The 14,115-nt window shown below is 46.7% G+C and overlaps 1 protein-coding gene across 4 annotated transcripts in view; it reads right to left on the reverse strand.

The window, feature by feature from the left end:
• VRK3 (VRK serine/threonine kinase 3) overlaps window positions 1–12,244 on the reverse strand; it is a 39,090-nt gene extending 26,846 nt beyond the window's left edge. The window contains exons 1-6 of one of the 4 annotated variants that reach the window (XM_019658246.1): window positions 12,122–12,244; window positions 11,096–11,159; window positions 7,060–7,199; window positions 4,386–4,445; window positions 2,665–2,805; window positions 1,019–1,213 (exon numbers count right to left, since the gene is read on the reverse strand). In XM_019658246.1, the coding sequence (XP_019513791.1) occupies window positions 1,019–1,213; window positions 2,665–2,805; window positions 4,386–4,445; window positions 7,060–7,198 (535 nt within the window). In that variant the 5' untranslated portion in view covers window position 7,199; window positions 11,096–11,159; window positions 12,122–12,244. Of the gene's footprint in view, window positions 1–1,018; window positions 1,214–2,664; window positions 2,806–4,385; window positions 4,446–7,059; window positions 7,200–11,095; window positions 11,160–12,043 lie in introns of all 4 variants that reach the window. The other 3 variants (XM_019658247.1, XM_019658249.1, XM_019658248.1) reach the window with 3 other exon arrangements.
• Between the last annotated feature and the right edge of the window lie 1,871 nt (window positions 12,245–14,115).

Consider the following 14,115-nt stretch of genomic DNA (forward strand, 5'->3'; position numbering starts at 1 on the left):
CATTTTTCATCATAGTCCTTTAAAGTGGAAACATCCCAAATGTCCACCAACTCATTAAATGGATGAACCAAATGTGATATATACACACCCTGGAATATTTCTCAGTCATCAAATAGAACGAAGTACTGGCATGTGCTATAACATGGATGGACTTTGAAAGCACCATGCTAAGGGAAAGAAGCCAGACACAAAGGCCACTCCATTTATTTGAAACGTCCAGAACAGGCAAACCCACAGAGACAGAAGTAGATTAGTGGTTGCCTGGGGAAGGGAAGAGAGGAATGAGTGACTGTTAAAAGGTACGGGGTTTCCTTTAAGGGTGATGGAAATGTTCTAGAATTAGTGGTGGTGGTGCATAACATTGTGGATATACCAAAACCCACTGAATTATAGACTTTAAAATGGTGACTTTTATCTCAATTAAAAGATTACAAAATACCCCACAAAACTACATAAAGCACTTAGAATAGGGCCTGGCCTTGACTAAGCATTCAGTAAATGTTATGTTGATTAATACTAATACTTCCAGCAGTACTCCTCATTGTAATAAGGCGTCTTGCTCCATTTTTATGTTTGACTACCAAACGCTTTTAAGCCTGGCTGGCCTTGCCTCTTCCCTCTTGCCCCACATCTGTGGGAGTTGATAAGAAAGCCTAGGGCTCCTTCCTTTGGTGCCAGTGGGAGAGTCAAACCAAGTGAGACCCTCGGCCCCACCCCTTAACCACAATAAAAACCCAGCCGCTTTTCCTTGCTCCCTCAGGATATTTCAGACCTGCTCTCCTCAGAGACAACTACGCAAGCAATAAACCTTTTATTTCCTCTTGATGTGTGTGATATCGCTCAATATTCAAACCAAATTGGGGGGCAGGTTGTCTATCCTGTCTCTGCAGGTTAGAAAGAATCATCATCCTTATCATTCAGACATACTGGGCCTGTGCCTCCCACATGACAACAGCAGGTGGAGCTGATGAAGAGTGCTGCCCAGCCCAGCACCCGTCCACCTGTGCATAAAGTGTACCTTCATAGAGAATGCCCTGGTCGTTCCTGGTCTGGAGGGATCCCAGCTTCCACTGCTGCCCACTCTTATCTATCAGCACCGTCCCTGAGGGCAAAGCCTGGAGTGAGGTGGTCGCCCGGCTCCGCTTCAGTGTCTTGGGGCTTATCCTGGTCGCCTGTGGACTGCTTTTGGGGGTTGGGGGTCTGCTCCGGGACCCTGTATGAGGATAATCAGAATAAAAGGCTCAACAAATGCTTCCTGGGACCTTTCATGGGTCAGGTCTTTGTGTGATAAAGCTGGGGACCCAGACATTAGTCAGATGCGGGCCCTTCCCTTGGAAGCCTCTAATTTGGTGGGGGGAGTCTGACTTGGACACAGCCGGTCAGAACTGAGTCTGAGACAGAGCAGTACAGAGGGATATGAGAAAGAAACGGACTGTGCCTAGGGAAGTCAGGGGAGGCTTCCTGGAGGAGAGGCATTTGAAGTTGGTCTTGTTGGATGAGCAGAAGTCTGCCAGGGGAAAAAAAAGACACTCTAGACATTCAACCAAAAACATCCTAAAATAGGACCTCGCCTTGTGCTGGATATGAAAAGGACCCAGAAATTTGTTAGACTGAGGCCCTGCTCTTGAGGGGCTCCCAGACTAGCAAAAGAATGGGGTGGCATATTAAGGAGACAGACATAGACACAGGAAAAGATATATACTCTACTCCTCCCACCCCCATCCACCCAAGGCACAGCATGGCAAGAGGCAGGGGGGCCTGGAGGATAACAAGGGACAAAGAAGAGACAGCAAGGACTGCGACTTCAGATCCAAGAGCTCAGTGGGAAGGAGATGGGCACACATAGTCCTCAAGCCTCCTATGCTCCCTGGAGGGCACGGGGCACCCACAGATGAGTCTACCTGGTACCTGCCGATGAAGGACTCAGTCCAGCAATGAGGCAGAAAGGGACAAGGAGCTTGGAGGAGACATGTGCTCAAATGAGGGTGGCACTGGCACTGCGGGAGCTCAGACAAAGAGGACGAAGAGAGACCCTGGAGGGAGGTCTAGCCCAAGGTGTTCAGGAAAAGCTTCCTAGATAACTGACCCCATGAGTGTCAGCAAAGTAGCAGCATGCCAGGCAAAGATGTAGGTGAGCATGCCCTGGGCCAAGGGAACAGACTTAGCAAAGACCAGAAGCTGAAGACCCTCAAAAGTGTTTCAAAAAGTAAGATTTCTGGGGCCGGCTGAGTGGCTCAGAGTGTGAGCTCTGAACAACAGCAGTTCGAGTCTCGGCCCAAGCTGAGCTGCCGCTGAGCTGCCAACAGGTGGCAGGATGCCTCAGCTAAAAAAAGAAAGAAAGAAAAAAAAAAGTAAGATTTCTGTGCATAAGGTTGTGGTGAGAGCCCAGGAACCAAACCATACAGTCTCAGACACTGGGCTGAAGAGGTCAGACTGTGAGGTGATGGGAACAGTACAGGGCTGTGAGCAGGGCGTAGTGGGGTCAGCTCTGGCTGTGAAGAGATGGATTAGAAGGGGTGCCTGGAGACTGGGATTGGGGGAGGATGCTGGGATTAGGGTCTAGGTTGGTGTTAAGTGATGCCTGAACAGGGGAATGATGCCCCAAGCATTGTCAGATGACCTGTCTTTTCACCACCTACGGTCAGGCCAGATTGATCCTCTTACCTTTGGGTTTCTCACAGGAACCGGGGGTACCTTCAGACCCAGAACCACTTGAGGAGAAGGATGACGGGGAAGAGGTGACACAGCTGGACCATTTCACTTTCTTGGGAGTGGTTTCAGAACTGGTGCTCTCTCTCTTTGAGTCTAGAGAAAGGAAGACAGATTGCAGACTGGAGTTACAAAGGCCCTTTCCAGGAACCATTAAACCAGAAACCTGAGGTCATACTCAATCACTCTCTTCCCTTCGACCCTCACAGCCAAGTCTTGCTTCTTCTATCACCTAAATATCTAAGAAAACTATTTCTTTGTTTTAGTTATTCTTTTTCCCAGAGATCTTAGCCTTTCTTTCATATCTTCTATCCCTTTGTCACTGTGTGCTCTCTTCTAGGTAATTTCTTCAGATCTCTCTTCCAGTTCACTTTTTGCTCTTCAGCTGTGTCTAGTCCACAGTTTAAACCATCCAATGAGTTTCTGATTGCCATGATTCTTTTTTTTTTTTTTTAAGATTTTAGGGGAATTGGGGGAGGGGAACAGCATTGGGGAATCGGTGAAGGGAAACAGACAAGTTGCTGTCCTTTGGTTCTTCAGTCAGTTGTGGAGGACGTAACTTCACTGGCCCATGTTGGTATTATCATTGCGCTCTTCCCGGCTGAAGCAGTTGGTCGCTGGCCATTGGACGGCCGCTCACGGTGGCTCACGGCAGCTCTTGCCGCTGCCAGCCACTCACGGTAACCCACTGCAGCCTACGCTGTCGCCGGCCACTCACAGCAGTCCAGCTCCAGGTTGAGCTGTTGTTCACCATCTTGGCTGTAGAGGGCACAGTGTCACTGGGCCATGTGGGAACCGAGCTGGCGGCCCTGCTGCTCAGAGCTTGCGCTCCCAAGTGAACTCTTAACCAACTGAGCCACTTGGCCAGCCCCTACGATGTTTGTTTTTATCATCACAGGTGTTACCTGGTTCCTTTTCAAATCTGCCAGGTCAACTCTAACTAACTTTTGTTCCTTCATTATATGTTTCATTTCTTCCTTTCTTTCTTTAATCATATTAAAGGTATTTAGTACACAGTCTCATCTGTTAATTGCACTGGTCTCTGGTCAGTGAAAGTCCAATTCTGTAGTTTGCTGTTTCTCCCAACAATAGCTTATTTCCTGGTATCTTTGTTGATTGACTGGGAGCTCATGTGCCCACGGGAATTCTTTAAGGTCTGTCTTAAAAGGGTGTTTCCAAAAAAAATTTGCCTCGGTTGGGGAGGTGCACCCACACTTCACCAATTTAGACTAACTTTTCCACTTGTTTTTTGGGGGGCCACAGTTCAGTATGAATTCTGGCCCCAACCTGGTGAGGGTGTGAATTCTTGGTTGGAAATTCACAGAGAGGACATTCTTCCTTTTTATATCTACAACCAAGGCTGAGACAAATGACTCTAGCAATTTTATCTGTGGAGTAATTTTTTTGTTCTAGTTTACCCAGTAAAGAGTGCCAGATTTTAGAGAGGAGGTTTCCAATATTACCTCCTATGCTGAGCAGGCCCTAAGCTTTGTCTCCTATATCCCATTAAAACCCAGGCTAAAGGCCACCAATGACCACAAATAGCCCAGGACCAACACCACCTACAGCACTTGCTCAGCCTGTGGGTCTGTGTTTTCTTATTGTTTCTCACTTCTATGGAATTCCCTTACTATTCTACCATTCATCCATATGTTTTAAAAAAAAGATATTCTTACTTTTTACGTCGACGCGTAACAAGGGGGTGCGTGTGAGGTCATCGCGAGGGTGGGCGGGGTCTAAAAAAAAAAGAAAGATATTCTTAGTATTTTATCCAGAATTTTGTGATGTGCTGAACCATAAGGGGCTTTTACCTATTATCTAGTTTGCCATATTGCTAAAAACAGAAGTTGTCTTTCAATTGACACTACCTCAGCCAGCACATTTGGGCCCTGGGCTACTAGAATGGCCTAACTGCATTCCATGCCCTTAGTCTACTTTCCAAACATAGCAGCCAGATAGGTGTTTTCCAAATACAAACCATGCTGTGTCCCCCACTTGGTAGAAACATTCCACAGCTCCCCACTACATCAGTGATTACTAAACTCCTTACCCATGGTCTACAAGGTCCCGCATATCTGTCCCCAAACTGTCCTTCTTTATTTCTCCAACATGCATGGCTCCTCCCACCTCACGGCCTTCTCCCATACGATGCTCCAATGCCTAGAACTCTTGTTCAAAGCCCATCTTTATCCCACTTTTCACTTAGCTAACTCTTATCATCCCTAGGTCTCGGCTCAAACATTACCCACCTAGGGAAGCCTTCCCTTATCCCCCCAGAAACATACCTCCCTTATGTGTGTTCTGTGGTCCACCCACTCCCCTTCTGTTATCATGCACCCTACTGATAATTGCTTGTTCAATATCTGTTTGTCCTACTGGCCTCCAAAAACTCTGAGAGACTAGAAACAAGGTCCATCTCATCTGTTACTACTTCCCTGGTGACAAACACAGCACCTAAACACACAGTAGGTGGTCCATGTATATTAGCTGATGACTGATGACTGGCTGATGACTGAGTCAATGACTAATGAACTGGCCCTAGGTTGGCATTAGGGAAGGCTGGGGTTTAAGAACTCAGGCTCTGAACTCAGGCCAACACAAATAACTTGGCATTTGCCTGGAATGGAGACACAACCTTGGAGATGTAGGGACCATCTTGAAAGCTCACAGCAATAAGCATAGGAACAAAAAGCATACTCTGAGGATGGCTGAGCAGAAAGACAGGAGACCTCATGGCATCATGGGGACACCATCCCTATACTGGACTGTCCCCGCCAGACTTTCTGTTAGTAAGAAATATAAACCCATTCATTTGTTTAAAATCTTGAAGTAGCATTTTCTGTTACTTGCAGCCAAACACAATCCCAAATGATGAAAGAATGTTGCTGAACTTTCTGCTAGTTATGTCAACTTCCTTCTGTGGCATTCAGAGAAATCCATTTTGATTTGTCAGTGTAGGATCTGTGCTTGGGTTTTCCACTGGCAAGGACCCACAGCTGACGTTTCATTCATTAGTCAGCCAATCAATAAGATTTCTCAGCACCCAGCTGCGTGCTGAGCAACGGTCCTGGGTGCTGTGCAAATAGCAGGTTACAAACCACAATAAAATTCTGTCCTTATGGAACTTAAAGATGAGAAGCAATATAAATAAAATACTGTTTTTAATAGGGTTGATACAAGTACCAAAAGGCAATATAAAGCAGGGCCAGGGGGCGGGCCGAGTGGCTCAGTTGGTTAAGAGCTCGCTCCAGAGTGCGAGCTCTGAGCAACAGCGGTTCAATTCTCGGCCCGAGCTGAGCTGCTGCTGAGCTGCCGCTGAGCTGCCAACAGGTGGCAGGATGGCTCAGCTAAAAACAAAAACAAAAACAACAACAACAAAAAAAAGCAGGGGCAGAGGATAGGGAGTTTCATATGTCGGGATGATGTGATTTTAATTAGAGATGTGAGGGAAGGCCTTTCTTTCTGAGAAGGCAACAACTAAATAAAGACCTGAAAGAAAAGATAAGAGTGGCTCATGCAGGTGAGGGAAGAATCACCCAGACGGACAGCAAGTGCACTGGCTCAGAGGCCGGGGCGTGCCTGAGGAAGGGGGGAGGCCGGGGTGGCTGGAGCTGCATAAGAACAAGAGGGTTAGGAGATGAGCTCTGGGAGACACCAGAGACCTGATCATGTCAGGTCTAACCTGGGAAGGTGGTGGGCAGAGGAATGACGGGGTCTGACTTTGTTTTAACAAAATCCGTCAGATTACCATGGGAAGAAAATTGTAGGAGAGAGAGAAGCAGCGAGGAGACCAGGGGAAGGAGGATTCTGTAACACTATCAGTGACAGTTGAAGGTGGGCTGGACCAAGGTGGTGGCAGAGAAGTGGTCTGACCTGGCACTGACTTTAAATGGAGAGCTGACAAGATATGCTGGAGGGTTGAAGTTGTGGGGTGGAGAGAAAGAGAACTTAGGATGACTCCATGGTCTGGTCTGAGAAACTGGGTAAACAGAATTGCTGTTTAGCATGATGGGGAAATCTATGGGAGGGACAGATGGGGGTGGGGCAGTCACATCAGGAGCTGTTCTGGGCATGTGGAGATGCGTGAGACATCCAGGAGGTGTCAAGCAGGCAGTATGCTATATATAAATCTGGATTTCAAAGGAGGAGTCCAGGCTGGAGACAGAAATGTGTGAGTTGTCAACTTTAAATCCATGAGACCAGTAAGATGCCAAGAAACTGAATACAGAGAGAGTCTGTATCAACGCAGGGTCAGAAAGGCTGCAAAGGCTTCTGTGCTCCCTTCCCAAATACCTACACACACGCACCTCACCCCTCCTCCAGGGAAAAGCCCAAAGCTCTGGTCCTTACCTCGGAAAGATGACAAAAGCGATCCGAGAAAGGTCTGGGGCCTCTCATGTTCCCCTGTAGGCAAATGCTTTCCGCAGTAGGGGCAGAATTTGAATGATGTTTCAATACTTTCCCCACAGTCTGGACAGAAGGTGACCATGCTAGAAAATAGAAGTGGCAGGAAAGGGAACAGGAAGCTGAAAGAAAAACTTAATTCACTGCTGATGAGTAGTCATCAGAGTTCCCCACAGTGACAAGACTGCAAAAGGAGAAAAGTGATCACCCCTAGAATACACTCTGTCAGGAAGTGGCCACTTCTAAAATGAGTTCCTGCCCAATGCATCCAGCCTCTAGCCACCTGTCTCTCCCTAACAGCCCAGGGTAGGTACAATGTGGAACAAAGGTACAAGGCAGAAACTGCAGACCTCACAAAAGATACAAGAATGCCTTGAGGTCAGTGAAAATTATGCAGAAGCACTGCTCCAATCACAGAAGCACTGAGGGTCAACAGTATTTGTGATGTTCATTTCTTGAACCACACGATGAGGGTGGGAGAGACAGTTGATGATGCTCACCAAACATCCACCTGCTCCCCTATACTTCCCAGGGTCCCTTGGCGTTAGATTGGGGCAATGTGATTTGTTCTGGTCAACAGAGTGTCAGTGGAAGTCACCTCCTAGCTGAGGCAGTTAAGAGCCAGAGTACTTCCTCCATCCTGCCTTCCCCTGCAGGGATGGCCCTGGAGGCCATACTCCAGATGGCACAGCTACAAGATGAAGAAGGGCTGCCTGGTCCACATTGGAATTTCATGATTGGCACATAAACTTATGTTGTACTGAGCCACCAAGATTCCAGGGTTTATTTGTTACTGTAACACCTTTCCTATTCATGATTAAGTGAGGCACCAGGTGTTCACTGCATTATTCTCTAAGCCAGTGGTTCTCAACCTTTCACAGGGGTCACCTAAGACCATCGGAAAACACATATTTTCGATGGTTTTAGGAACCGAGACACCGCTCCTCTATCCGTCTCCAGGTCCACATGCAGATACGCCCACATACGAGTACCTGGCGACCCCTGTGAAAGGGTCGTTCGACCCCCAAAGAGGTCACGACCCACAGGTTGAGAACCGCTGCTCTAAGCCTTGTGCATCTCTGGAATATTTCCTAATACTTTTAATAACAAAACAAAATCACACACAGAGCCCATGACAAATTAAAATACGGCAGGTGTATTCGTTTGCTCGGGCTGCCATAACTAAATACCACAGACTGGGTGGCTTAAACAATATGAATTTATTTTCTCACAATTTTGGAGGCTAGAATTCTGAGATCAAGGCATCAGCAAGTATGGTTTCTTTCAAGGTCTCTCTCCTTGGCTTGTAGATGGCTGCCTTCTCACTGTGTCCTCACATGGTCGTCCCTCTGTCTGTGTCCTAATCTCTTCTCATCAGGACACAGTCATATTGGATTAGGGCCCTGTCTTAGTCTGTTTGGGCTGCTATAATAAAATATCAGACTTGGTGGCTTATAAACAACAGAAACTTATTTCTCACAGTTCTGGAGACTGGGAAGTCCAGGATTAACATGCCACCATGGTTGGGTTTTGGGTTGCAGACTGACAACTTCTCACTATGTCCTCACGTAGTGGAAGAGGCTAGGTCACAGCGGTTCTCAACCTTCCTAATGCCGCGACCCCTTAATACAGTTCCTCATGTTGTGGTGACCCCCAACCGTAAAATTATTTTCGTTGCTACTCTAGAACTGTAATTTTGCTACTGTTATGAATCATAATGTAAATATCTTTTTGTTTTCCGATGGTCTTAGGCAACCCCTGTGAAAGGGTCGTTCGACCCCCACAGGGGTCACGACCCACAGGTTGAGAACCGCTGGGCTAGGAGCTCTCTGGGGTCTCTTTTATAAGAACATTAATCTCATTCATGAGGTTCCACCCTCAGGACCTAATCACCTCCCAGAGGCCCCACCTCCAAATACCATCACATTGGGCATTAGGATTTCAACATATGAATTTTGGAGAAGCCCAAACATTCAGACCATAGCAGGCCCACCCTAACAACCCCATTTTAACTTAATTATTTCTTTAGAGGCCCTATCTCCAAATATGGTCACATTCTGAGGTCCTTGGGGTTAGGGTTTCTACATAGGAATTTTTTGGGGACATGGTTCAGCCCCTAAGAGCAGAATTAAACTAGTTAATAAAAAGAGAAAATCAATAAGAATGACAGTGCAATAGGCACTTCAAATTAATATATTTTGAATATCAAAAAAATTTACCTTATTTGTTCTTTATTCTAAGACTTAAGTTTACAGTATCAATTATAAGCTGGACTATCAAACAGAAGTCAAAATAAAATTGTGCTCGTGGCTTCATTTCACCTTGCAAGAAAAAGTTCTTCTCTTTTCACTTTTATTTACTTGGACAAATAAAAATTGTATATATTTAAGGTGTATGTGATGTTTTGATATATGTATGCATTGTGAAATGATCACCACAATCAAACTAATTAATATATCCATCACCTCCCATAGGTATCATTTTTTTGTGAGGTGAGAACATTTGAGGTCTACTCTCTTAGCAACTTTCAAATATGTAATATATTATTTACTATAGTTGCCATGCTATACATTAGGTCCAAAACTTACTCATCTCCTAACTGAAAGTGTGTACCCTTTCATCAGTATCTCCCCCTTTCTTCCACAGCCTCTGGTAACCACGATTTACTCTCTATTATCATGAGTTTGATTTTTTTAGATTCCACATATAAGTGAGATCATACAATATTTGTCTTTATGTGTCTGGCTTAGTCTAATCAAACCCTTTTCCTTTAGTCAGTGTAAAGGTTTGTCTCTAGCAATTGGAAACCAGTAGAGTCCTTAAAACCACAGGCTCTGTTCCCAGAATGTCTGGATTTAAATTCCAGATCTGCTATGTGCTGGGCACCTTACGTAACCTCTCTGTGCCTCAGTCTGCCCGACAGTAAAATGGGGCTTCTAACAGTACCTATCTGACAGAGTGGTTGTTGAGTCCTAAATGAATACATTTATAGCAAGTGCTGAGAACAGGGCCTGGCCCACAGAAAGCCTTTTATGCTAGTGGTTATTACCATATCATGCCTTGTATCCGACTTATTATATTCTATTTGCTAATATTTCTATTTTTCCTTTTTCTTTTTCCATATTGTAAGTTCTGAGCCTCTCAGGCCTCTCCATTTCCTCCTGGGGCCACCTTATGGAATCCTAGTGCCCGCCCTTGAAAAACACAGGCTGTCCAAACAGTTAGTGAAAGAAATCTCTACCAGAAAAAAGGATTCCTCTTCCCTTGGCCTGCAGAAGAGCAGAAATCACACTGTGGAGTAAAACTGTCCTGTTATTTCCCACAAAAGCGCTGTGTAAGACACCTGACTGCAAAGGCTGCTGCCAGGTATCCCTTAGCCTCTAGGGAGTCTGTGATTCAGACTGGGTGTGTAACTTAACTATTTGTTGTCCTGGTAATAACAATGAAATGGACAGCTCTGTTTTTTCAAAGGTATAAATACTGGTAAGCAGTTTTGTTAAGCTAGAGGAGTCACCACCACATCTTCCTTCTCCCTTGGGACATGGCAAACCTGAAGCCCTGTGTTGATGGAGACACAAGATCAAAATTGCCTCAAGGATGGCTACCCTGGAGAGTTGTTGTAGACTTTGTATTAATGAGAAATTTGTATTTGGGTTTAGTCACTGAGGTTTAGAGGTTTTTACTGCAGCACAGTCTATCTGACTAAGATAGTGAGAATTTGCTAGATTACCGTGTAAACAAAAGTCTGAAAATCCATGGCAGTTTTAAGTGGCTTCACTTTAAGTGGAATTTCCCCAGGTGATAAGTGCCCTTGGATAAAGATGGTCTCCAGGGTGGGACAAGCACCTAAGCGAGTGACCCTGTCATGCCCAAAATAACAGTCCTCCTGGGACTGATGAGCAGCAACACAGAAGAGATGGAGCAGTAGCAGGCTGGTGGTGGGGAACAGGGCTTAAGGGGCATGTGTCTGAAGGGATGGTACCTTTATGGGGTCACAGTCTGGCACTCAAGATTCACTGGGCTGGAAACTCCATCTTAACAGTGTCCTGTAAATGAATAAACATGGAGAGGCTGTCTCAGGCTCACTTCTCATGTAAGTGAAAGACCATGGTTAATGTTTATTGAGCACTGGCTATGTAGCCAGTATGTGCTAATTTCATTCATTTATTCAATGATTATTCACTGAAGTCCCAATATGTGCCAACCACTGGGGATACAGCAGCAAAGGAAACAAACACAGCTCTTCATCTGATAAAGCTCACATTCAGGGGTGGGGCAAGCCTAGATAATAAACAAATGAGCAAGTAGCTATTTAATAGGTTAGATACAAATAGTGCTATAGTAGATGCTCAATAAATATGGGTGGAAGAAGGGAGTCACAGAGTGCTGAAGTCACCTGTCCAAGGTCACATGGCTTGCTCAGGACTAAAACCCAAGGCTGCAACACTCAGACTAGTCTTCATGATTCATCCATTTATTTTATTTACTCAACAAATATTTACTGAACATCTGCTACGTGCTAAGTATTTTGTCCCTCCTGGAAGTTCTAAGACATAACGCAATAAAAGAGCTAAAGGCTAGACTCCATCTCAGGGCAGGAGGGTCTGTTGTTCAGGCGACCGTGACTCGCCTCCGCCGCGCCCAAAGCAGAAGCTAGGGATGACGTAGTGCTAAGGCGTCTGTCAAATTCCCCGTTAGCTCCGCCTGTCTCAGTCTTAGCCACGCCCACCACCAAAATCCAAAAGTGTCGTGGGACCGCAAGGACAGGTCAATTATCTCCGCGACCAGAAGCTCCCTCCTCTCATCCCAACCCCCGGCCCCGGGGACTCCGCCTCCCACAAAGCGTTGTGCTGACGTCACAGGCACCACGACCAGACTGAGGCTAGAGTACCAGGAGACCTCCCCATGCTAAGCCTCGCTTTCCCTTCACCTCTGGACTTGGTGACTGGGGTGGATAACCAAGTATCCGCCGTCAAACTCTTGAATCCACGGCGGTGACGGGACTCACCTCAGTTGCCACGCAGAAACTTCCGCTGAGGCGAAAGGCGCTGCGCGCGCATCTTCCACCCTGAGGCAGGACTGCGCCCGCGCAGGCGCTGCTGACCTGACTGTCCCTGGGCTGTGCCTACCGGAGAACTCCATTTCCCAGACGCCTTCGCGGCAGGTCAAACCTCCTACTCAAGGCTGGGGGAGGGATCATTTCCTCATGGCCCACCCCCATTTCACCCTCTTTGGAACGCTATCTGGTTCCGCTGCGCATGTGCCAATATGGAGCCAATCGTAAGGATAAATGAACTATTAGGCAGAGGTCATGTTGTTTCTCCAGGCTCAACTCTGTCCGTTACTTTCTCAGGAATCCAATTTCCTCCTCCAAGCGTTTCTACAGCTCTCTGGTTGTTTCTCTGAGAAATGGAAAAGCTTCCCCATCTTCCAGAAAAGGCAGGAAAGGATGATTAGGTTGTTCTTCAACATGGTAAAAGCTGGACTAAAATACCCAGTTGCCATCTGGTGCCGATTCTGTTTCTACTCTAGTTTCCAGAGTGCTCAGCGGGACCTTTAAGGATGAGGAATCGAGTGGATACAAGAACACAAGCGAAGGCGTGCGCACAGCCCTCTGGGAAACGGAGTCTTGGTTGGCGCGGAGGCTTCTGCGTGGAGAAATTCTGAGATTCACGCGGCACCGGAAGTGGCTGCGAGGAGGTGCGAGTGAGAGAAATAGGGTTTCCCGCTTCCCTGGAGCTGGGGTCGCGTCTGTTAATTAGGCGGCCGGCAATCTCTAAGTGAGGAGACGCCGGGGCTGGGATCGCTGAGGACTCTGGAGGCTTGGGGGCTCGGTTCTTCCTGAGGGGTAACAGAAAGCTCCTGGGGCGACTACGGTAAGGGGCGGTGGGTCTAGGTGGACTCTAGAACCCTTGTTCACAGCCTGTTACAGGCCAGGCTCTAGCTAAAGTGGTTTCCAGTCCTCATCGGCAGCCTTGAGAGGAGCAATTCTATTTTATTTTGTGGTGAGGAAACCGAGGCAGAAGGAGGGGGTGGATTGCCTGAAGTCGTTGGCAGAGGAGGGCAGGATCTTGAGGGACGAATGAATTCCCATTATGACCCTTCTTTAGGAAGAATGACCCTTCTTTAGGAGGTCAAAGGATTGAACATTTATTTAAGTGCTTTCAGTGTGCCAGGAGCCGTGCTGTCCTAGCGTTTCCCCCTGTAACCTTCCCAGCAGCAGTGAGAGATCAGTGTAGCTCCCAGCTCTTAACCGGATACTCTTGGCACCAGGATCATCTCGGGAATCAGAAAGTTAGTAGGGTGCACATTTCATAATTGGGCAACACCCCCAGCGGGATCTGGGGCAATTCTTGGAAAATTGAATGTTACTGCTGGGGCAGAATATTCACAGCGAAGGGAAGAAAGACTATATCATAGTCTGTGGCACTTAGGGTTAAGTTTTGCTTCCAGTTTATGAATAAAGTTCTGGTTTCCAGAGTTTTGGGGTTTTTGGAAGTATAGATAAGGGACCGTGGGTCTGTTGTAGTTGCCCCATTTTGTACATATGGAAAACTGAGGCACAGAGAAAGGGTGAATGATTTGGCCATCATACCATACTAGGAAGAGGCAAGACGCCAGGGCCCAAGGTTTTTCAGCACCATAGTTGTTTTGGCTCAAGGCACTCTTACAGGCAGGGTGACCTTAAGTATCATATCAGTGTGCCTGTTTCTTCCCTCCCAGGACTGAGAGTGTATGAGATATGGACAGAACGTGATTTGGAAACTAGACAGAGATCTCAACAGATGTCAGGCAGATAAAGTAAAGGAGAGAACCCATATGGGTGAGGGCTGTATCAGGGCACTTGCCCCATCTAAGGGGGGGGGGGTAGCTTTAAATGAACTCCCAAGTAATTAGCTCCCCAGGAATGCAGACCCAGCATGGCCAAATCACAGGAGTTTTCAGAAGCTGGAAATCGAATTTTTAGGTGATATTTCCCAGTTTGCAAGTTTGGAACTACTT

The sequence above is a fragment of the Hipposideros armiger genome, unplaced genomic scaffold, assembly GCF_001890085.2.
Source record: "Hipposideros armiger isolate ML-2016 unplaced genomic scaffold, ASM189008v1 scaffold_283, whole genome shotgun sequence".
In the NCBI taxonomy this organism is placed as follows: Eukaryota; Metazoa; Chordata; class Mammalia; order Chiroptera; family Hipposideridae; genus Hipposideros; species Hipposideros armiger.